The sequence below is a fragment of the Paroedura picta genome, chromosome 11, assembly GCF_049243985.1.
Source record: "Paroedura picta isolate Pp20150507F chromosome 11, Ppicta_v3.0, whole genome shotgun sequence".
NCBI classification, from domain to species: domain Eukaryota; kingdom Metazoa; phylum Chordata; class Lepidosauria; order Squamata; family Gekkonidae; genus Paroedura; species Paroedura picta.
In genome coordinates, this window is record NC_135379.1 from 13577137 (window position 1) to 13602781 (window position 25645).

Genomic DNA, 25645 nt, shown 5'->3' on the forward strand with positions numbered 1-25645 from the left:
CAGTGTCTCCTACCTTCTCATAACGTGACCCAAGTATGACAGCCTCGGTTCCATCATTTATTTTTAGACATCTGTCAAAATGAGCTCTGTCCTGAGACAGTTGATTCTTCTCTAAATCTGCTAGTCCTTAAAGAGCTTCAAGATGTCCCCCCCCCCCTTGAGCTGCAATAGACTGACCTAATGAAATATGCTGAATATGTTGTGGGTTTTGTTTGCACATCTTTGCGTTCACACTCCCAGATCTTGAAGTGACACGTGATGAGAGAATTCCGTTTCTGTTAGCTTTGACAGTTGTGAGGGTTAGTGAGTCTCTCTGTTCATGTTTATGTCAGTCAGAAAATGTAAAATACTCTCTGCTTCTGTATCGTGAATGTCAAAAAGGAAACAGTGCAAAAGAACCAATTGTAGCTTGATGTAAACAGGAAAAACACGTCTCTCCGAAAACCGGTTTTACCTCAGAAGAAAGTTATTGTCGAAGCTTTATGTTTGAACATTTTACTAGTGTGTAAGTGCACAGATTTATTCTTGCCAAATAGGAAGAAAATAGCCAAGGAAGAGCTGTTGTCACCTGGCTGTTATAATACACAATTTTCCTCATTTCTCTGAACAAATTCTGGGAGGGTAGTGCAAGGTAACCAGCTTTCACAAAGATTTTGTCATATTTTTTTAACAATTAAGATATTGAAAGAAATCAAAATTCCAGTATTAGCCTCAATATTTACCTTTAGGCAAGAGAATGAGGGCCCACCTTTTTCAGGAGGTGTCCAGGGTCATGAGTCTAAAGGAAACTGGGCAAGAGATTGGATGCACAATCTCATGCAGAAAGGCCTTAGGAATGCAATGAGCCACAATTTGGGGAGGAGGCATAGATCAAGAGTAGAGCATTTGCTTGACATTAAAAGACTTCCACATTCAGGCCCTGGTGTTTGCCGTTAAAAGAATTTGCCTGATGGGAAAGACATCGATGTCAGGCTGGGTAGGCTATTGTCACATTGATGGATCCCTGGTCTTTCTCAGGATAAGGCAGCTTTGTGAATGTTCTTATGACTACCAGGGAGTTAACTCTTCTACACAGGACTGAATGGTCCCTGGGGCTTTCAGCAGTCCAAAAGGCAACAAAATCTTATTGCTCTTGGAACGCAGGATTCCCAAAACATGGCAGCCAGGAAGAGAAGCAGTTGAACATATCCGCTCCCTGTTCAATATGCCTGATTGGCACTATGTGCCACTGAGGGTGCTCCAGACAGGGTATCAAGAAACACCCGAAGTCACCACACATCATGCCTCTGCTCAGCCCATAGGGAAGATTTTATGGCATTTCCCCCTCCCCAAGAACTGCTTCTGGGATCTGGGCCACAGGGAATGGTAGCCCAAGCAAAGGTAGACAAACAGCAGACTTACCCCCAAGGGAGAAATGCAAATACAAAACAGGCCTATGCACTCAGGGGAAAGGCCACTATTATGACAATAGGAGGTAATAAGGCTGAGGCGCCAGCTGCAGGTCTGCTTAACATCACTAAGTGAAGCACACAGGAAGGATCTGCCCAGCCCAGCCCACCTGTGCTTCCAGGTGTCCTCCCAGATACAGCGCAGGCAGGCCTCCATTTGCACTGATTTAATAGTCTCAACTAGATCTAAAAAGGAGCAACAGAGAGAGGCTGAGAGCCACTTACATGGACACACTGCAAGCCCATGAGGGACAGTCGTTGGAGAGTATCCAGCAAGGACCAGCTGCAAGAAACAAGTTTTGCTGCCATCTTAAAGGCTAATATTGGGGGGAGGGGCAAGGTATCATCTGAGCATGAAATTAGACTCACTGTCGGTGGGCAGGTAGTTGCAAATTTCTCACAGGGGGTTGGACTAGATGACCCTGGTGGTCCCTTCCATCTCCATGACTATATGATTCTAAGAGTTTATTCCATTCACTGCACTGTGCCTTCAGATACCTTTTCAGTTTGCATCTGATAGCACCTTAGAGACTGCCCAGCATTTCAGAGTTGAGGCTTCTGAGAGTCAGAGCTCCCTTGGGCAGATGTGAGTGGTGGAGAAATGGAGACCCCTGAGTCCTTTTATCCCAGTCAGATGGTGGGTGGGGTGTGGCAAGAAATGCTCAACATGCAATGGTACCATGCCTATGTGCCTACTGTAATCAGCTTGATTAGAACAAAGGGAAATGCTTGGGAAGTACACCTATCAAGCTGATTATGATGGGCACGGTGTCTTTGCATCCTTTATAAGCAGTCTTTACGATATCCCCCTTACCTTTGGACTAAGAGAAAATAACTCAGCTCTAATTCTCAAAAATGGATACCCTTCAACTCTTGCTCATCTCTAAGGCGCTTCATTGGTCCCCTTCCTGTGATAAGCCCCCTCTCTCCGGAAACAAAAATATGGATTGGCAATGATTACAGATTGGCTGGCGACAGGAATTTTAAAGAATTCCTTATTTGGTTTTATTGTTAATTATTGCATCCATTGTATTAATCCTTTTAACCCTTAGTAATTTATCCTGTGTTGTTAACCGGCACAAGCCGACTTTCGGGAGGGGCAGTATATAAATTTTATAATAAATAAAAATAAAATACTGGACTCAGATTTAACTGTTCCATTGCAGACCAACACGGCTATCCCCCGGAATGATCTTCAGCTTCTGCGTCTATGTACCTCACGTCCGGGAAGGCTTATGCTGGAAGAAAATTTGATGAACTCTTTCATAGACCACAAGGTTCCTGCTTAGTTCTGTTGCAAGAGACAAAGGCAGCTGGAAGCCGTATCACTCAGTCCTGAAGCAACCCATGAACGAGGCTTTCAGCCAGTCGCCCGATCTCTCAGCGTCATTTACCTCAGAGTTGTGACTAAAATGGAAGGTTGGACCATTCTGTATGCCGCTTTAAGGTCCGTGGAAGAGGGCTGGGATAAAAAGGGTGATAAATGCGGCTTCCATATCGAAAGTAGGCTTGATAGAGGCCTGCTGAACCGCCTGGTCCCCTGATGACGGCAGGTGCTTGAAAAATAGGAGTTCATCACACTTGCATCATTTAATGCCATTTAAAAAAATGAATATGATGAAAACACCTGAAAATCACCATGTGTGGAGAAGGTGACTGAGTTGGAATCCGCTGAAGAGCTGCTTGGTGTAGTAGTTAGGAGTGCAGACTTCTAATCTGGTGAGCTGGGTTTGATTCCCTGCTCCCCCACAGGCAGCCAGCTGGGTGACCTTGGGCTTGCCACAGCACTGATAAAGCTGTTCTGACCGAGCAGTGATATCAGGGCTCTCTCAGCCTCACCTCCCTCACAGGGTGTCTGTTGTGGGGAGAGGAAGGGAAGGCGACTATAAGCCGCTTTGAGACTCCTTTGGGTGGAGAAAAGCAGCATATAAGAACCAACTCTTCTTCAGTAATATCAGGGCTCTCTCAGTCTCACCTCCCTCACAGGGTGTCTGTTGTGGGGAGGGGTAAAGGAAGGCGACTGTAAGCCGCTTTGAGACTCCTTCAGGTAGAGAAAAGCGGCATATAAGAATCAACTCTTCTTCTTTTTAATACCCCACCTTTCGCTACCCTAAGGACTCCCAAAGCAGTTTACAAATACCCTTCCCTTCCTTCCCCTACAACAGACACCCTGTGAGGTAGATGGGGCTTACAGAGCTCAGATGCAACCGTTCTGCAAGAAGAGAACTGTGCCTAGCCCAAGGTCACCCAGTTGGCTACATTTGGAAGAGCAGCAGGGAATCAAACCCAGTTCTCCAGATCGGAGTCTGCCAATGTTTAAGCACACCTCCTCGCTGAAGGGGGAAACCCGCATATGCACTACAACCCAATTCACACCTGCTCTTCAAAGTGCTTAGGAGCCTCCCCCTGCTGTTTTGGGAGCTGTTGCATGAAAGGCAGGAAGGGCAGCTTCCAATGCAAATGTTTCCTAAATGGCTTACTTGACGTGCAGGAAGCGGGATTTACAACAGCATTTCAGCCTTGCTGGGACTTGGGTGTCACTGGCAAACAGAATCGCATTTTTACAATTCCAGCCATCATTTGGGAGCGATAAACACTTGGGAATACCTCTTCTGTTCAGATTTGGGTAATACAAATGTCATGTTTATGTATAAGATGCGGGAAACCTGGCATGATAGTCATACATGTGAAAGGGTCTTAGGAGTTCTGATGGGCAGTAAGTCGAATATGAGCCCCCAGTGCGATACGGCAGCTAAGAAGGCCAAAGGGATAGAACCTAGAGCAAGGGAGGATGGAATGCCGCTCTATTCCGCATTGCTTAGATCTCATTGGGAATAGTGTCCAGGTCTGGATGCCTCAGTTCAAGGATATTGACAAGTTGGAACATGTTCAGAGAAGGGCGACTAGGGTGGCTGTTGAAAGGGCTGCGTGTGCATCTTTGCCCCTACAGCAGTGGCAAAGCTACCGGCTGAGGTTGAGAGAAAACTCACAGGCCTTGATAAGCCTGTAGGCTTTGGAGAAAGGGGGACCACAAAATGACTGCCACAGGGATCAATCACAAAAGGCTGGGAGATTCCAAACCAACCACATTCTCTATGATGTGGGCAGCTTTTCTAAACGAGCGATCCCAAGGTGACATGATGAAGGAAAGCCAGGAATGGCCTGTCACTTTGGAGAAGAAGAAAGTAGGCACTAAAAAGATATATCAGCTGACGTTATGGTAACTGTTGGTGCCTCTATGGAGATCTCTGGACCAGTGGATGGGTAGCTCAAGACAAATTGGCTTGGGATGAGCAAATTTTCACCTCATATTCTTTGACCCTAAACAATACATGAAGCAGGTCGACTTGCCAGCTTTTAATTTATTTGTCCATAGATGTGATCATATCCCACTTATTTTTTTTTCTTTTGATTGCATTTTTTATTTACATTTTATTGGTTACGGTTCTTTCCATTGTTGCAACTGATCTCTGGACTATAGAGATCGGTTCCCCTGGAGAAAATGGCTGCTTTGGAGGGTGGGCTCTATGGCAGAGGTAGTCAACCGGTGGTCCTCCAGATGTCCATGGACTACAATTCCCAGGAGACCCTGCCAGCTGGCAGGGGCTCTTGGGAATTGTAGTCCATGGACATCTGGAGGACCACAGGTTGACTACCCCTGCTCTATGGCACGGTGTCTCAGTGAAGTCCATCCCCTCCCCAAACCATACTTTCAGTTCCCCAGGAATTTCTTCTCAAAAGTTGGCAATTCTAAATATTTGGACAGTCGGTCTTTGCTTTCGACCAGGGGTGGCCAAACTGTGGCTCTCCATGCACTACAATGACATGCGAGTGCATGCACGCTGGCAGGGGCTCATGGTAATTGTAGTCCATGGACATCTGGAGAGCCAGTTTGGCCACCCCTGCTTTAGACCATGCAGTTACCTTGATTATCTTTTAACTGAATTACAGTGATGTGCACTGCCTCAGGACGTTGCAGTGAAGAAGCGGCAAGCAACTGTTCCAAACAAAAACAGAAGTTCAAGCTACATTTTAAAAAAGAAGCGTATCTGTAGAGCTAAAGCCCCAACATCAGCAAACACGTTTCTGTTCATTTCCTTCCCCCACGCCGTCTGTTTGTTGCTACGCTTGCAGATGGCTACTAGAAATTTGGAGGGGGCCACAAGAAATCTTTCATGGATATTTTCCAATCTCCTTACTTCCAAATGCAGCGGGGCGGTGGGGGGGGGGTTGCAGCGGGATTTGTTTAGGACTACTGCTAGTTCTGTCATGGGTATTTCTCGCCCTCTTGTGGTGAGGAGTGAGCCCAGCACGCCAGCATTCCCTTTTGATTTTTTGGAATTGTCCAAACAGAAAGGCAACAAATACATTTGGGGAGCCAGCAAAGTCACTTTGTGATATCAGTTCTCTACACCAGGGCTAGTCAACCTGTGGTCCTCCAGATGTCCGTGGACTACAATTCCCATGAGCCCCTGCCAGCATTCGCTGGCAGGGGCTCATGGGAATTGTAGTCCACGGACATCTGGAGGACCACAGGTTGACTAGCCCTGCTCTACACAACACTCACGCAGTTGTCCACCTTTTAGGTTTCATGACTGGGTGGATTCTTGGATTCCCCCACCCCACAAGCTATTTCCACCTCCCACCAGGTCTATTTATTTTATTTTTGAATTTATACCCCACCCTTCCCTAGAGAAACAGGGCATTTAACAGAAAGGTCTAAAATACATCATGAATTTAAATTTTAACTTACGTTCTGAAATTCTAAAATTAGTAATTACAATTAAAGAATTATCCCTGCTTTATATGTTTTATTGTACGTTTTTATTGGTTTTATATGTCTGTAACTCGCCTCGAGTATCCGGGGAGAGGCAAGGAATAAATCAAATAAATAATCCAGAAACACATGGCTGCCTCCTCTTATAAGAAATTTAGGAGTTTGTTGGTCAAGCAGGGAAGTTAGCATATTTACGTGCATTCATTTTATAGTCTACCTTTCTCACCGAGATTCAAAGCTGGTTACACAGTGAAGTCACTAACATTCCATTGGAAGAGAATGAAACCATCACAGTGTCAATTCGTACCAACAATACAAGGTGACATCTAAGAAGCAGGAGGGCCAGGATAACTAAACTCTCAATGAAAGTAGTACATTAGACGGGTGTGGCAGTCCTCCTGAAAAGCCCAACAATTCCTCCAGAGCTCTGAATCAATCCTTGCGGTTTTGACCAGCCATTCTCAACTTTTTGGAGGGCCTTTCTCAGTTCTGCAGGGTCTGTAAAACGGAGCTCTTCCACCCAGTGTTTGGTTGAGGTGAACTGAACCAACATCTGCTCCCCCCCCTTCCTGAATCAACCAGCCCATGGGACCATAGTCAACAGGTTGACATTGTTAGAGTTAGCGTTGGAATCATTATAGGAAAATTACTGAACTGTTATTGAAGCCACTGTTATTGTTGTATTTGAGTTATTGAATTATACTGTATTATTCCTATGTTCTACTTAAACCGCCCTGAACTGCAAGGGCGGGCTATATATAAATATAAATATAAATATAAATAAAAATAATAAGAGATTTCTAGAACATTTGATTGAGAAGCACATGCATTCATTTTCCCCCTTGAATGCCTCAACTCAAGCACACACAAAGGAACAGATCACATGATCTTTTTCTTTCCCTTGATGAAGGCTGAACTTTCTAGCAATTAATGATGTCCTATGTCCTTTTATTGTAACTTAGTTGTCCATGTTTACATTTTTAGGTACACAATATTGGAGAAATATTGTTTTATTTATTTGTATTTGTGCCATATTGTTTTAATTGTGTTTTGTAATGGCCTTTGGCTACATACAATAAATGTTATCGTATCGTAATGATGTCCTATGTGACAAAAAGGATAGTCAATTGGTTCAGTAACCAGGATCCCTTTGGGCTCCCCTTCTCGCATTTTTCAGCCTGTGGCCCCCTTCAAATGTGCCAGGGCCACCCAGAAGGCCACACGGGCCCCGCTGAGAAGTGAGATTTTCCCATCTTTTCAAATTCCTCCCTCCCCCCCCCCCCCCCGGCAATGAGTGTGGGCTTTCCCTCACCCCCTTTCTTCAAGATTGTTTTTATAGTCTGGGAATGGAAAGGGATAAAAAAGTTTTCCCTGCCTTTGGCCTGTTGTTGGAAAGCCACTTCCATGCCCAGCTCCTAACTAACAATTGCAGGGAGGTCCTTGCCTCACCCCCCCCCCACCCCCAAGATTTTGTGAACCAGTAGTACACTACTGCCACCTAGTGTTTTCCTGTGATGCAAGAACGAGCATAAACAAGTCTCTTTGATTTTTCAATTTATATGCCTGTCTTCCCCATCAGGTTTCATGAAGCAGTTCTGCAGGAGTCCTGATGCTAACCACACATCCCTCGTCTCTAATCTACATCAATAACCCTAGGAAAGAAAACTAAGTCCTGTACTTTATTGATCAAAGTATGTCACCTAAACGGTGGCTAATAGCCGGTTAGAGGGTCAGAAACACCATCTGGCATACAGACTGTGGCACATAAATATGTTTGTGACTGATACAAGATGGTCCGTTGCCTTCTTTTTGTGCTTTCTAAGGCTGGCCACGAGCTTCTTGGTTTTTCTGGCACAGGAATTTTCATTTGGCATTTGCTGTGCATTATAAAGAGTCCTTCAGACTTTCTGCATTGAAGAGTGTTATTACCCCGTGACAGCATTGCACTCTTCAGTTGTAGAGATGGGCATGGGCACGACCAGATCTACATGTCATTACTGGCATGACTACAAACACCACAGGATCTGGTGTTTCTCCAATGCTAGACCCCAGAAGCCACAGGGCTCTCTCATGTCAAACATTACGTTTCTCCAAATGGACTCATCACTTCCTGATCCGTTAAGTACATGAAGCTCAACAACAACAAAAAAACACCTAGTTATAAACCCTGAAAAATCTTGAGGAGAAAATGATTCAGGTTTTGCTGCAAGCCTTGAGTGGAGGCTGGCCAAGCGTGCCAAGAACTCCACTAAGTTGTTACCAATGTGAAAATGCGAGGACCATGTAACTAGGGAAAGAATCATGTGGCCTAGACTTGCATGGTTAGGCACAGAATTCTGCAGCTACAATGAAAGCAAAAACCAGGGGGTGGGGGTGTTTTGTAAAAATCTAGGCTTGTAAAAATTCCACAAGGTCAAGGCACCATTGATCTTCAATGACAGATTTGTGGTAACAAGGACTGAATGTGTGCATGGCATACGTCTAACACACACACGCAAAGATAGGAAGCCCAGGCATTATACTGAAACATAGCGTACTTGGCAAAATTAACAAGCCCTTATCGTTATTAGATTTATTGCCCGTCTCTAGCAGCAAAGCCATCTCATGGCGGGTTACATAATACGAACCCCACATAAAATATTGTTAATCCCCATTTAAAAGCATATATATCCTGGCGGCAAAAAAACTATCCTTCCCCCTCAGTTCAGACAGCTCCCTTTCAGTGCCTCAATGGGAATAATCTGTGAGTTACATGTAATTTGTACTTGTGTACAATTTTTATGTTTTGACCTATGATATATGCATTACTCTCAACGGCGCATTTAATATGAAGGCCTCCACTGATCAAGCTACTCCAGCTTGATCTAAGCCATCTCTCATCCAGCGGCTGATTTAGCATGCCAGCAGAAAGACGAGTTCTGTTGCGTACAAAATGGGCAACAATATATACTATACTCCTGATAAAAAAAAAGAAGGGCTTGCAGCCACTCCTACATACCCCACCGTATTCATAGGTTCAGCACTAGCGAAAAGGCAAGGTAACAGAAAAACCTTTCAGACAAGTTAACATAAACCTGGTCCTTTGTAAACTGACAGCATTTGCCGCTGAAAAGGACACACATTTAAAGCACCAAGAATGAAGAAAAACTCATCTACACAATTAAATACATTTGCATACTAGAGGACGTTAGTGCAGAGTCCGAGAGCCATCACACACTATGACTAGTGGCCTTGCCTCATCAAAAGCTGGCATCCAAACTGAAGTCTTGCTGTAATGCCTAGAGATGGAGCAAAGTTAAATTTAGAGGAATGCAACTTTAGAGGACCCAGATCTCCTTTAGATAAGCAGGCAAGCAGGAATTAGGAAGGGAGCCTACAGGAGGGGGAGGGGGCTTGGTTCTGATTCCCTAGTACCTTACAAATTATCAACAAGTGAGCAAGCTCACCCACAAAGCTAAGACTGTCCCCCCAATCTATGCAAATTAATTTTGTTCACCAATGCTGAAACTTAACATGCACAGCATAGGGCAGGTCAAGATATCTGATTGCTATTTTAGATAATATCAAAGCCAGGATTATACTTATGTCATTAACTGCTCTGAATACATCTTGTGTGTTACAAACATCATTTCGAAGCAGATTCAGTCATCTCTCTGCTAGCTTTAAAGGTAAAGGTATCTCCTGGGCAAGCACCGGGTCATGTCTGACCCTTGAGGTGACGCCCTCTAGTATTTTCTTGGCAGACTCAATACAGGGTGGTTTGCCAGTGCCTTCCCCAGTCATTACCGTTTACCCCCCAGCAAGCTGGGTACTCATTTTACCGACCTCGGAAGGATGGAAGGCTGAGTCAACCTTGAGCCGGCTGCTGGGATCGAACTCCCAACCTCATGGGCAGACAGCTTCACACACGCTGCCTTACCACTCTGCACCACAAGAGGCTCCTCTGCTAGCTTTAGGAACATATATATATTAATAATAATTTTACATTTGTAGAACCAAGTCAAGACTAACAGCTTTTGCAAAGAAAACCCAAGTTTATTTTGTAGTAGCAATAGGTTCTTTTTTATTTTTTAATATACTTTAGGAAACAATATACAAAGCTGAGCTTTCCCACTGTTTTCGAACAGCGAGGCACTCCAATTACACAAAGTCAGCGTTTTTGTGATGGCTAAGAACAGCAGTCAGCACCAGACTTGAACAGTTAGCTACAACACAAACATCCTTCGAAATGAAATGTCATAATAGCAAGACAGGTAAAAACCAGGAGTTAACATATGACAACTGTTGGGGAGGTGTCAATGATCCTTGTTGAATGTCATTAAATATTTTATACACAATTTCCTGTTTACAAGTTTTAAGCAAAACCTCACTGGAGGAATTATTTTCAATTAAGTACAAAAAAAGTATCCAACAAGAATAGATCTGATAAAGTACCCCCCCAAAGAGTCCAAATGCTAATATGTATTGATCAAAGGAAATGAAAACCAGTGTTTCTTTGTTTTAAACATGTTTATTACAACAGATACAATTCACATCTGACTAGCTTTTATTTCTTCTTTCCCCTCCCACAACCATGTTGACATGTTCATTGGGCTGTTTTCGTATAATTTGAGAAAGGGATGTACTTTCAGCACACATGCCCAGCAGTACTACCAGTCCATTCTTACAGGGTGCAAATGGAAATACATTTCAATAATTTATACAAACAAGTGGGTTATGCTCAATCACTGCAATTTTAAGCTACTGTACACAGGAATGAAAAGATTATAGAAAAGTGCCATAGCAACAGTGCTTTAGGAAAGGAGAAAATTAGAAGAATTAAAAAAAAGAAACTGATAAAATCAGACCTAGGATTTCCAGGGGAAATGAACACAGAAAATGAAAAACACTGCTCTGTAAAACAGAAATGGAGAAGCACTGCTCTTGATTTGGTGCAAGTGTGGAAACAGTTGTTCCATGATATTTTGTACATTACCCAAACTGTTTCAAACTGTTGCGGCCTTGAGACACAGATCGCCTGGCGCTTGCATTAATTTTAGGAAATGCAAGATTTCTGAATGATAAATTAACTAAAAAAAGAGCTAATTTTGCAGACAGGTTTACATGTAAAAGGCTAGGTATTTAGCCACCTCAGCATTGATTAGTTTTGGATGTCTAAGCTCTGATACACATGGCTTCCCATGGCTTCACTCTACAAAACATATTTACAACGTGAAGAATACATCTACAAGAAATCTACATTTCAAGGGTTTTACAAATCATCCTTGCAGGTCTCCCCTGAATGACTCCCCTCCTGTCCCCTTTCCCGTGTCACTTTTTTTTTCTTATGCCCAACTCAACGGTCCAAAGTCTACTGAAATGCAGCTCAAAAATGTTAAGACTGGGCAACCGGTTTACAGTTCCTGTACTCAAAAACCCATGTGCAATTTATTCACAACTTTTCACACCATGAAGGAATTCTGATTCTTTAGTTTTTCAAGTTCTTTAATTTGTTGTCTCAAAAATAGTATCCTGCAGAAGGGGGGGAAAATGAAACATTAATATTGAGATATCAATTCCATTTTTAACATTTTCAATACATTAGTATTTGCCATAATTTAACACAAATACGAGTATGTTTTCATTAGTTAATCCGCAATAAGTAAACAAGGATTTTTATTGTAGGAAAGGAGAAAGTTGCTGGGCCTAAAAACGGTTGACCTACCTGAATGGTATACATAATGGACTAAATAACTGTTCAAGATCCAGGAGCACCTTCAGTAGTTCAATGGCTGTGGAGGGAGGTATTATGCCGGTTTAAGTCAACAGCATCCTGTATGTTAGGCTGTAACAGTTTCTAGCCCCTGGCGGTACACTAGGGAATGCAGTGCAATAGTGCTTACTGGTATTAGTGTTATAAAGCTAACACGGAGATAGAAAAGATGTAAAAAAAAAAGAGTAGGGTGATGCACAAAAGAATAAATGCTCACCTTTGCTCACGCAAAGTTGCTTGAATTTCACATACTCGAACTAAAGATCTTAAGTTTTTTAATTCAGTACAAATTTCTGACATGTGGACACTTCCCATGTTATGAGCTTCCTCACGTAATCTTGATGCCTAAAGTTAAAAATTAGACATTTGAAAGTTTGTCTAAAGTGTTTGGTAACAATTGCTGGAGAGAAAATACGAACTGGGTCAGCGACATTATGGCAGTACACACGTCTCACAGCATGAACAACGTTGTGAAGGAATATTAGTTTAGAATTGCAGAATTAGAAAGAGCCATATAGGCCATCTAGTCCAAGCCCCCCTGCTCAATGCAGGATCAGCCTAAAGCATCCAGGAGAAGGATCGGTCCAGCCACTGCTTGAAGACCGCCAGGAAGGGGGAGCTCGTTACCTACTTTAGGCAAACTGAAAATTTGTTTTTGATATCTAGCCAGTACTGTTTTACATATAGGAAAGACAGCATATACAAGTCAAGGCTGTAGTGAATTTTGCTGATCTTTCACCACAATGACTCAGTGCTACTGAATGTTTTATACACCTTTAAGGGGAAAGGTTATTGTGCAGAATAGTGTTACTATTGAATTGAGGAAAGACAGGATTAGGAGCAGCACAATATTTAGTTGAAAATACTTTCAATTCCAAAAACAACTGTTTAGACCTTCTAGTTGCTCAGGCAAGTTACATACAGTCTGTCTACTCTCTGGGCACCAGCAACAATTACCTCTAGAACAGCTGTTCTCAACCTGGGGGTCACGAACCCAGGGTGGGGCTGATCGACCCTTTTCCCAAGACTCGCCAAATCGGCGGTGGCAGGAGCAGCCTTGGTGACCCAAAGGGGGTCGCGGCATTAGGAAGGTTGAGAACCACTGCTCTAGAAAGTGCCCTGCAGACCTAGAAAATCTCTCATTTAAAGGATTACTGGCTTCTGAAGACGGAAGTAGGGAGAGCTGCTATGTACAAAACCAAGGAGGAAACCAAGTGTTCTGTCTAAAGTGAGAAATAAATATCTGGGGTAGAGAATGAATGCTTAGCCTTGCTCTTTTTGATAGCCATGCACGGGGAATTAAGTTAAAAGCGACTTCCTGCATAATCATGCCTTAAAGATTTGACCCAGTCCTGCATTCAAGTCAAACAACTTTTTACATTCCATTTCTACATACCGTATATACTCGCATATAAGCCAAGTTTTTCAGCCCTTTTTTAAAGCTGAAAAAGTCTCTCTCTGCTTATATGCGGGTTGAAAAAAAAAAGCTGCCAGACTAGACATGAGGGTGGGGGTGGGAGACAAGTATACTTAACTGAAGAAGCAGAGGCAGAAAGAGACACAGCAAACCCAGGAGGGACAGTGGGAGGGGAGGGAAGAGCAGTCTCTGCCCCCCCCACTGCCTTAACAAGGTTAGCACGAGGCTAGCACATGCTGCTGCTGCAGGAAGCTCTGAAGCCTCTGTCTCAGAGGGAGAGCAGAGAGCAGAAGGAGGAAATGCCTCTAGAGAAAGGCAAGAACACCCCGCTAAGAAGAAGGGAATGGGATAAGAAGGACTGGATATAAAAAGGCAAGAGGGGTCAGAGGGAAAGAGGGAGGAGGAGGGGAAAGAGGCAGGAGGGGGGTGGGAAGGAAAAAAAAAATCCTGCCAAGAAGGGAAGGGAAGGGGGAAAAGCCACTACCCAAACACCAGCCTCAGCTTATATGCGAGTCAATAAGGTTTTCCAGCATTTTGTGGTGAAATTAGGTGCCTCAGCTTATATGCAGGTTGGCTTATATGCGAGTATATATGGTAAGTAGTGAAGCAAAAATGGTACTGAACTGAATTAGGATTTGGAGTTAGTTGTCATAACATGAGCAGACTTTAAAATATTTGACTGAATATTAATGGAACTCTGAAGTATAATAAGGCATATTAATTCAAAATGAAGGAATGTAAGAGCTTGTTATTCTGTAGGTTAAGGCTAGATGAAAAATTTGAAGGCCAGATGAAAAATTTGTGTGATGTATAAAGAGAAACCTCCTTTAAGTTATGACCTTGAAAACATCACTTGAACCATAAACTTGTCCTAAGTTCACATTGTCCATGATCTCTCAATGCAGTGAATGCTGACACTTGCTTTCAATTTTTAAGTTAACACACACTTGTAATCCGGCAGAAAACAGAAAATCATCAGTCCCTTATCCAGACAAAACATAAACTGAAGTGGATAAGTGAGACAAGTTCCTAGATATTTAAAATAGTTCACTTCAGTTTTATGACCATCTTGTAGTACTTTTGGACTTTACTTGGACACCAGTGACTTAGAGTAACTGGTAGTTAAAAATTCTTCCCTAGAGTTGCTTTAAAATACTTTTAAAAAGGAGATGTTTATACCCAGTCTGAGCTTGTTAGTTAAAGGGCCAATTTTTTGAGGCATCAAGGATGTTATTATGCTGTTTTGAATGAATATCTCAAAACAGGCACTCACCTGCTTTTCTGCATGATCTGCAGGCCATCCTTGGACATGCTTTATAAGATTTTCACTGAAATGTGCCGCTAACGTGGGTGTTAATGAACACGTAGGCCGCGCTGATGCATTCTGTGGTGCTGTCGTGTTTGAAGCACTTGTATTGGAGGTATGACTTGGAGATGGGCTTCTCTGACTACTGTAAGAGAAATAAATATTTAAACTAGAGCTGATTGGCCACCACCCAGAGTGGCAGGAATCTCTCCCAATGGGAATACACTATTCAAAAAGATTCATATCCATTTTTAAAAAAGATTTTGCAAACTGCTTATGGCTAGACAAATCACCGAGTGCTATATATGAATGCTTTCATCGTATTATCCATACATTACTTCTATATTGCGAGAACACATTCATTTAAAATATTACCATGTTACTGAGATGCTGCAAAAAAGTCAGTTTCCATCCCACTGATTAAAGGTGGCATTTAAATTAACAGAGGCTTATACCATACTCCAAGATTGAAGTAAACTGACTAAATGGGGCAGTGGTGGGAGAAAGGAAATTGTACATGAGGGATCACCTCTCTGCTTCAAACCCCCTAAGAGCCTTATGCTCCAGCATTTCCAACTTGGTGATCTCTGGCCCCATGGAAGCTCGCTTGACTTCAACTAGGGCCATCCTGGCCCACACCTGGCGGAATGAGCTCCCAGAGATCAGGGCCCTAACGGAACTTGAACAATTCTGCAGGGCCTGTAAAAGGGAGCTCCTATGCCAGGCATTTCGATGAGGTTGACCTGAACCACCATTTCCCACAGCCCACCCCCCCCCCCCGCCTCCCTCCTGTGGCACCCACTACAATTCTACCCAACCCACTGGGTTATTATAGTATGAGTTAATTTAATGTTCACCATATATTTCTTCTGTTCCATGTTGCTTGTTGTTATCACTTTATTATTGTTAAACTAAGTTATCTGTATTGTTTCTGTTTTATGTGAACTGCCCTGAGCCTTCGGGGAGGGAAGTATATATAAATATAATAAATAAATAATCTGAATGACAGCTTGAAATATATTTCATTGAGCTCAACAAGAATGCTATTTGGCTGTAGGAAAAGTTTGACCCTTGGTGTCAGAAGATCCAACGGCAGACAAACCCAAAATTAACAGAAATTTTTGCACCCCCTTTCTTGCTATTAAAACCCAAATCCCAACATTACAAATTAAAGGTGAACATTACTGATTTCATGTAACAAGTCAACTGTATACTTCACAGACTATGATTTTCCATTTCAGACTACTACAGTGTTTATATGAAGGGGCCCCAAATGCCTCTGCAAATTCTGCTCCACCCAACACATAAAACCCCACATCCCTCAGTTCTTTTACTAGCATATCGTCACTTGCTGAACTTTAATCGCACACAACATTTGATGGTTGACTTGATCAGGAACAGAAGAAAACAAACAGCGACAACCCAAAAATCTGCTAGAATACCAGGAGCCACTTCTTTTCAAACCAATTTTTATCGTCAACTGATTTACAAAGATAGATCCAAATGAGTAGCCATGTTGGTCTGAAGTAGCACAATAAAATCAGAGTCCAGTAGCAACTTTAAGACCAACCAAGATTTACTTATAGTGGCAATAATTTCAGTCCACATTCTAATTTACGACATAAGCACCTTGAAAACTAATTTGGTATTGTTAATACAAAAGATCAGCCTTAGGGCTCGATTAGACTTTGAATAAACGTATAGCTATGGTTTTATACATTCTCCCCAAATCCGGAAGAGGTCCCTGACGGAGAAATTCCTCAGTGGAACAGCTTCCTTGAGAGGTGGTGGGTTCTCCTTCCTTAGAAGTTTCTAAGCAGAGGCTAAATAGCCACTTGACAGAATTGCTGATTCTGTAAACGTGGGGAGACTGAGAGTGGGTGCAGAGGGGATTGTAGCGATGCTCGGCTCTTGTGGCCCCTTCTTGCATGTCCGGGGAGATGCCAATCACCGCTTTGAGCCTGGGAGGCAAATTTCTTCCAGGCTGAGCTGCCCAGGGATTCTGTTTTTTTCTTGCATAATCTGGGTGTGGAGCTGGGGTCACTGTGGACAGGCAGATGGTTGTGGGTTCCCTGTGATCTATGAGGGGTTGGGCTGAACAGCCCTGACGATACCTTCCAACTCTACGATTCTATTGGATACACTTTCAGGATATGCTATTAATTTCTGAAATAATAAATACCTATTTGTATATTGTCATAGGGAATACACAAACCAAAGATTCTTTTCACATTTCATGATGTTTGCCTTATAAAAATAAATCTTTTAAACAAATGAGATTTTTCAATGTTATTTTCTTAGATATATGAAAAAATTAAATGTTAAATCTTCAGTATTAAATAATGGAAAGATGAAGTTTTCATATTAGTTTATATGACTTGTAGATAACAAAAACAGCTGTGGTTTTTAAACTGGGTCTGGCCCTAAGGGTAGGTTTAAATTCAATTGTGAGAGGAGGAAGAAAAATAGGGTGGGGGAAAAAGGCTCTGGGAGTCTGGATTTGTCTTTACATAAGTATGAAACAGCCATAAAATACAGTCTGTTGCTCCATGTCATATTTTTATAAATGCAAAGTATGAAAAATACTAGAAGGGGCCTTGAAAGGGTCCCCTCCCCTGGCCCCTGGCTTAGCAGACCAAGAAGCCCTCGTTAGCAGGCCCTCCATCATGACCCTTTGCCCAGGGCCCTCTCCCCTTACCTGCTGCTGGCTCCTGGCACTGAGGTGCATCTGAGAGCAAAGAGGCTAGAGTGTAGGGACAGAAGACAGGAGCTGCAAGCTGGCTGCACCCTGATTGGCCCTATTCCAACTTTGACAGCTGGACACATTCCACCCCCCCCCCCCCCAGGCTGTTTCACAAATATATAGAGGAACCATGGATAAGGATAAACTTACTCAGTGTTAACTGACTCAATCATACCAATTTTTGTATATACCGCCTCTGGGGAGGGCGGTATAGAAGTATGATAAATAAATAAATAAATAAAATAAAATAAATTTGAACCACAAAGAGCAAAGATGACAGATTGGAAAGTCAAGGACAGATCTAAAGACTTAATCCATTCCACCTCCACACAACTGTTGTAAAGGTCAATTCCCAGAATTAACATGAAGCTAACATTCAATTTTCTAAGTTTTAAATTGCAATTCCTATGACAGCTGTGTATCATGCAGGTGAAATGCATGTTTAAAAGCCATTTATATGTATTAGAATACTAATGCAAAATACCTAATGGGCCAAGTATTTTATTAAATGTGTGTTATATTGTGGATAATCGGGCAGACATTTCAGAACCATGGGGTTAAATTTTCTTTCTATGAATGAATCAAAAGTCTTCTCAAGCTATGACTGGTGTGCACACCCAACCATGTTCCCCATTCTTTTTAAACAGGCATCTGAATACCATCCCAGCTTAAGCAACACAATTATTAAGGATGATGGTTATAAAGACCCATGGACACTAGAGGGAGTGATGAGAGTATCATATTCAAATGGGTAGCCATGTAGGTCTGAAGCAGCAGGACACATTTTGAGGCCAGTAGCACCTTTAAGATGGACAAAGTTTTTTCAAGCCATGAGCTTGTGTGCACGCACACTTCTTCAAATACAATGGCATGAAATGGAAGCGATGCCCATACTTACAGGCAGAGTATAAATTTTTATTTGATTTTAAATATGTGGAACATTTTGGCGAATTCACCCCATAACTTCACTAAGGTTCGGGAAATCTTAAGGAAATAATGTGCCTCTACATTGCATGATCATGGAAGAACTTTATCATGGGACTTATAGAAAGTTTTTGCTAAGTATACTAGGAGTTCCTTGGATCACAGCTTTAAGCTCCAAATTGCACCTGTAGAACTTTGGCAGTTTCTCTAAGCATCTTAGCCTACACTGAACTTATAGCATTTAAGATTACTTTACCTAACATAGGAACTCCTCAAATTGCACAACCTACAATCTAAGCTCAACTACTATTTAGAAAGTTTCTAAGAAAGTGTGAAAAGAGCACCACCTAGGATCACCTTCATATTTAGTGGGATAGGCAAATATGTTCCTATGACATCCTTAACAACTCCAAAACTTTAGGGGAGTCATGGGGCACATATGACAAGGTTATTATATTGTGAGATTATAGAGGGACTGGGTAGAAAAAGAGGGGTGGGAGGAAGTTATGTCTTCTCTCATTTTGGGTTCTGCACAGCATTCATGAACTGTGACAGAAAAACTATGGATCAAACCCCAGGCCTAAGATGATGAAACTGCATGCATCAATACAGCCTTAATTACTCCAACCATGACATCTTCTTAACCAAGACTGACTGACTAACTTCAAGAGTTGGATCAGACTCCCATGTAAAGGCTGTAGATCGCATGCTAGATGGATTGATTCACAGCCCACATTGTAACAGAAGCTAGTCCACCACTAGGAATGAAGCAGCAAAACTCCAAATAGGTATCTTGTAGAAAGATAGACATTAATATTTGCTTGTGCATAAACTGAGTGTTTCACACAGATCAGAACTGAATATGGTATACAAAGCCTTCATTACAAATGAATATTTCATCCTTCGCAACTCACTGTGTTAATACACAGGTCCTTCTTATGCTGCCATTAAACTCTACCTGTCTCTATCATATCATCATCATCATCAGTAATAATAATTCCCGAAAATAAGAGTTGTTTGCTCAAGTATTCATTCAGCAATAAAAAAATTATTTCCTAGATAAAATCCATCCTAAAGAAAGCAAAGACTGTGCCTTAGGCTAAGATTTTATACCGAATTTTAATATTAGCATGATCATTCTGTCAGACATAACTTTTCACATCAAGACTTTCAAAGCAGCTTTTGAGACATGATGCATGTCACTTAACACAATGTTATTTAAATTCTGAAACACACATAACTTCTAGAAAAACTTTATTTCAAGGATTCAACAGAATAAAGCTTCTCTGTTCTTAACAGAGTGAATAGACCCATACCAATTAAATCATACAAAGTTTCAGCACTTTATAACTACGTTCCAAATGTATGAAAATCTGTTTACATTAACTTTTACATTACAAAGTACATATGGTAATGTATAGCTTTTAAAAAATTGCTAACTTTATATGGAAATTCTGCCCATTGCCACCTTTCTGTGGCTACCAACATATGCAAAACATTTAAATTATCCACCAACTCTGTTCTATGGATTTATTACCATCAAAAGCTTGTACTGGCATTACAGATAATATACAAACAGCCCCAAGATCTCAAATCACATCTGGCCTCAGCCAACACTTGGGAGTGAAAGCAGCAGCATGTTCTTCATGAATAATTTCAGACAAGAAAATTCCAGAATGGACAGATGTCAGCTCACTAAAAACAAACATAAATATGAGTCTGACATTACAAGCTCTAACCACCATGTCTAAAGTTGTCCTGCAACAGCACTGTAATGTATTCCTCAATGCTAATGCAAAACGATTATTTAACTGGGCCTTTTTACAGTGCAATCCTTTGCAGTTATACCCTTCTACATCCACTAACTTCAAGGGGCTTGAGTTTAACTGTGCTTAGGATTGTACTGTGAGAAATCGAAACCAATGTTAGCATTTACCTTGAACGTTGAAGACTTCGTGGAGAAGCCGGTTCATGACCTTGTTTGTCAGCAATCACTGGCTGCTGAGATGCTGACTGTGAAACTGGTCCTTGCTTAACACCTGGAGTAGTAACCTGCAAGTTCAGAGGTTGATGAGAGTTTTGCATTATTAAACGTAACATCGGGACATTCATTATTGATCCAATCTGTTTTCTATTTTGCTTCTCGGGTTTATGGGACCTGCATTCCTCTTACTGATTCTTCTGCCAGACCTGACTACTATGAAATTTAATTCTTGTTTTATACTGGGGTTATATTTTGCTATTTTGACATTTGAATTTTCAAAAAATTCTGTTATTTTCCTCATAAGGCGGGATATAAATGAAATTTTACTATAGCATTATTTATTCATTTTATTTATTTTAGATTTATTTTAGATTATTGGCATTAGCCATTACTTGAAGCAATATAAAATGTAAATGTGCCTTATTCCTTTAAATGTGCCTTATTCCTTACATTTTCTTCAGTTACATATAACTTGGGATTTAAACAGATGGAGTGATACTCAATACAAGTGTGAAGTGGGACAAAAAAAAATCCCAGTCTCACATGTACCAAGGGGATCTCAGTCACTAAGGTGCTCCATAAATTACATGCTGTGATTATGGTAGAAAACGAACAACAACAATAAAAACACCAGTGCAGATCTGATGAAGGGAATCTTTGACTCTCAAATACTCTGAAGATCTTCTTTGTTTCGGAGGTGCTTCTGAATTAGAATCTAAACTCAAATGTGTAAAACTACAACTACATACAAAAGGCAAGAACACAAATTAACAAGTTAACTGTGTGTCCAACAAACTGGGATTCTAAATATGGATTAAAACCTGGTTTGAAATGTGTGTGTGTAGGGGTGGCACAGGTGACATTGGACTAAGTTATATTAACCTGTACACCTACATTTGCACTTCACCAGAATGTATCTATGTAGGATCTTCTGCATGGGAAGCAGCTGTATGAACATTGCAACCATCCATAATAATGTACATCCCAGGATAGCTTGAGTGGCAGAGGGAGCTAATTTTTAAAAAATAAAGAACAGGAGTACATGACAGGGATTCCTGCTATAAACTCAAAATTCTATGATTAATACACTTTAGTTGAGAATTATAAACCAACTCCCAAATTCTGTCCAGGAAGTGAGTGGCTTGCCCAAGGACTCTTATAGATTATATATTCAGTTCTGGATAAGGCAAAATTTGAACTAGGATTTCATAACTCATATCTTCAAGTATTTTTTTACACAGATATCACAACAGTCTCTTTATTCCAGAAGATTCCAAAGCATCTGGAGAAACAGCTGTTTGAATCAAAGAACTTCTGTGTTTGAATCAAAGAACCAAACTTTTTGTTTAGAAATTTTTAAAGAATTAGAATTTTGGTCACATTCACTTAGAGGTACAGTTGCATTTCTACATCACAAAACTTTAAAATGTTACCTTTGGCTGTGAGGATACAGGAGGTGTACTCATCAAAGGCTTCAGGGGAACTGTGTTAGTCTGAGGCGTGCTTATTCTTGGAGATACATATGATCTTGGTGATGAGGCATCCGATGTTAAAGACATGGGGGACTGATTAGATGGCTGAGCTGTGAATAAGGCCAAAACAGATTCATTAAATCTGGCCAAACTCAAGTACATTTATTTAAATAAGTGATTTAAAAGAAATTAAAAACAAACCTGAGTCTAATAGAAAGTTGAGAGTATACGGATAGCACTAGAGCTGGAGGGTTCTGTACCCCACTTTTTACTACCTGAAGGAGTATAAAAGCAGCTTACAATTGCCTACCATTCCTCTCCCTACAGCAGACATCACTACATGGTACTCTAAAAATCTCAAATGAAGAAGCAGGTAACTCAGGAGCTATACATACAACACAGCAATCCCAAATAGTCATTTCTAGAAGACACTACTGCATTGTTTGTTGAAGCTTAGTAGTCACTTCTAGAAGACACTACTGCACTGTTTGTAGAAGCTTAATTCTGAAAGTTTTAGTCTGCATTTTGGCTGTCTTCAGAAACTGAAGCATAGTTAAATCCTTATCTAGTTATAGCACTGGTTCTCTTAGGACTCATCCTTATTTACATATACATCATCAGATAAACATAATTGTGTATTCTATTTGGCTTGGTTAGTGCCAAATACGCACCCACAGAAATCACACGGTATTAATAAATCAGAATAACTACATTAAAGTCCAACAGGAGATATATACTATCTATAGGGGGTCTTAAGTCAGCAACGGGAATGCCAAATTGGCCATAATCCACTGCTTGACTTGCCCTGTATACATTTATGCTAAAGTGACTGGGAAGCATTTAGACTTAACATATACCACAATTTACCCTCATGCTTTATTACAGATTTTTGCCTAGAAAAGCAAGAATCCATAGCAACCTATTCCAACGTGCTTGGATAGATTGACATCTGACTTCTTTAATTTGTCCCAGTGATACTCAATTAGTGAACCCTCTCAGAGTATCAACAAATAGTTTTGCACAGAGCCAACAAACATTTGTAAAATACCTTGTGTAGAAAGCTGTGCTGCTTGAGAAATCAGAGAAGTTATATTAAAAGCAGATGGTCCAGCAGTGAGAATTTTATGGAGTATAGATTGCAGAGAGGCTTGTGTCACAGCAGCTGTAAGAACTAAACACAAATCGGTATGATCAGCCTTGTCTCCTGAACTGAAGAGCATTATATATTTCTTTTTCAAAAGACAGCTAATACTATGAAACATAAACTAGCCTCAATAGGCCAATCACAGGAGCCTTACTGCCTCCCATTCTTCTGCTAGCTTCAGAGCAGCTGGCTGCTACTGGAATTCAAAGATATTGGCCATGACAATATTTTAAAGACATTTCTCATCTTAAGATACTGGTATGAAGAGATGGCCACAACTGAAGTGACAACAAGCTATCAGTGATTTAATGAAAAATACTTGTTATTTCCCATCCTGGGTATCTGGTTGATCTGTTACCTTGATGCTTACAGTAGGGCATGCACAACTGGCCCAAGACGGAAAGTCCATATCAGAAAACTCCCATGGGTGCGAGAAATGTGAAAGGCAACTAGGCGGTATCCAATTTATGTGGCAGTTTTCAAAATCCTGACTAATGCCAATTTAGACAGAATATAACATCAGTTATGCTTAACAATATGTAAACAAAAGTGCTTCTCCATGAGCATAAGCTCTATTAGGTTTGCATATTTGCTGAAAAAGAAGGTTGCACTTTGAAAATGGGACTGTAACCAACCACTATTTCCATTCTATCACTATCATCCTAATATGACGGAAGAAGGCATCATTCAACATATTTTTTTTAAGAAGCAGGTATCTCTGAGTTACTGCCTATCAAAATGAGGAGGTATTAACAGCAGCAGCAAGAGCAGCAGAAACTTTTAAGAGAGGAACTGAGGAACGAACATGAGCAAGGCATGGGGACTGGTGGCAGACAGAAGAGTAAACAACACAATTTACCTTGGACTATGCCCAACTGAGCTCAATGCAACTTACTTTTCAGCAGACAAGCATAGAACCAGCACTATCAGGTGTCAAAAAAAGATGTAGATAACTAGCTATGTTCAAGGACCCACCTCTAATTAAGCACTAACATGCAGTGTCCATGCCCCCAACTATCTGCATGACAACTGCCTTAGTACTTTTACAAGCACTGCTTTACTTATTCCTCATCTATGATTTTGTGTTTCTTGTTGTGCAACCATCCTTGAATATGCAGAAAGATATGCGGTTTGGTGGACACATGCCATTGTACCTGAAGTAGTATATCAGAAGTTCCTTAAAGCAGCATACTAGTATGTTTCAATGTTTTAAGAAGTATTCTTCACCAGAATGGGGGCTGTTTTGTTTTTGCCAGTTTAATCATTTACTTAGAAACTTTCTATGCCACATCTCCAAAGAACTTGCTCAAGCACCTCATGAACTTAACCATAATAAATACACACACAAATAAATATAATTAACAAATTATAAGTAACCCAGTATTTAAAACCCAGGAAAAGCATAAAACAAGTCTCAAAACAGATCTCAGCCTAAAAACAGATGGTTAAAAGACCAACCTAACTAAAAATAAATATTTTGGTCTGAATGTCTAAAAGACATTCTGTACGTGCCAGGGGAGCCTGAAGGAAAGGTGCCACTACTAAAAAAGCCCTGCCTCTGGCCAAAAGGGAACTGGATGAAAGTAGCAATCCAGAAAGCAGGGTTTATGAGGATCTCAACTGACAGCTGAGTCAAACAGCACATTATTCTGTATGATTACTCTTCATGCAATGGAAGCCTTGACAAGCCAAAACTAAAGGGTGAAATGACAGATTAGGAAGCAAACATGTGGGTTCCCCCCTCACACCTGCCTAACACTGGCCAATTTTCCGGATGATAATAGCAGAAAGATGCTCTCACAAGCCCCCATTAGTTAATTTTCTGCATGCCATTTTAAACCATTTCCTGTAGGGAAAATTAACCACTTAAGTTCTTTCCAGTTGCTTCATCTCTGCCCCTTACTGCCTCTGCAAAGGCATAAAACCCATACATAACATCCAACGAAAGAAGTACACAATATTTGAAAGCTTACACAAAAGGTATTTGGTCCCATTTTGATAAATAATTCCCAAGCTCAATTGAATAAATCACTAAAAATAAAATCCTCATCTTACCTTCATTTATTTTTGATATATCTACACTAGAATTATTAAGTTGCAAGGTGGCTTGAAGGGCAGGTAGTAGCTGTCGAAGGAGATTTGGGTCTTGAAGCAACGGAGGAATTGGCGATTGAGAAACAGGTGAAACAGGAACTGCAGAAGTAGATGAAGTCGGTGCAGAAGCTGGATTCAGCCCAGAAGCAGATGATGTGGAAGGAGTTGTGCATGAGAGGGTCAGAGACTTGTCCATAGACACAGATTCTGAAAATAAAGAACAGAGACATTCAGTCTCCAAACCAAGAGAGGCTACACACTTGTTCCCATATTCTAGTTACAAATTCAACAGATGAATTAGAAGATACTATGACAATCTGAGAAATAAAAATTTTATTATGTGAATTACATATTTAGACGATACATATGCTTCCAAAAAACAGGACAAAAACAATGCTGAGCCAAACTACACTATATTTTAATAAATACCCACCAAAAACATTACAACTGAGAATAAAAACAAATTAACTCTCCAAGTCTTATTAGATTAATAATTGGAACAATGAGGATACACATAGTTCACAGACAAGAACCAGGTTGAGAGATACAGCATACAGTAATGGTAGAGAATGCAATCAGCAGAA

General features: G+C 41.0%; 1 protein-coding gene and 1 long non-coding RNA gene across 4 annotated transcripts in view; one reads left to right on the top strand and one right to left on the bottom strand.

Annotated features, from left to right (window-relative positions):
* The first annotated feature begins 1504 nt into the window (after positions 1-1504).
* LOC143820883 (uncharacterized) lies at positions 1505-3085 on the top strand. Its single transcript, XR_013225581.1, has 2 exons — positions 1505-1570; positions 2615-3085. It is a non-coding gene; the product is annotated as an uncharacterized LOC143820883 (long non-coding RNA).
* Positions 3086-10259: 7174 nt separating this feature from the next.
* WAC (WW domain containing adaptor with coiled-coil) overlaps positions 10260-25645 on the bottom strand; it is a 50560-nt gene continuing 35174 nt past the window's right edge. The window contains exons 8-14 of one of the 3 annotated variants that reach the window (XM_077303076.1): positions 25023-25268; positions 22872-22994; positions 21785-21933; positions 20304-20419; positions 14668-14842; positions 12195-12322; positions 10260-11736 (exon numbers count right to left, since the gene is read on the bottom strand). In XM_077303076.1, the coding sequence (XP_077159191.1) occupies positions 11667-11736; positions 12195-12322; positions 14668-14842; positions 20304-20419; positions 21785-21933; positions 22872-22994; positions 25023-25268 (1007 nt within the window). In that variant the 3' untranslated portion in view covers positions 10260-11666. Of the gene's footprint in view, positions 11737-12194; positions 12323-14667; positions 14846-15483; positions 20063-20303; positions 20420-21784; positions 21934-22871; positions 22995-25022; positions 25269-25645 lie in introns of those variants that run through there. The other 2 variants (XM_077303075.1, XM_077303077.1) reach the window with 2 other exon arrangements.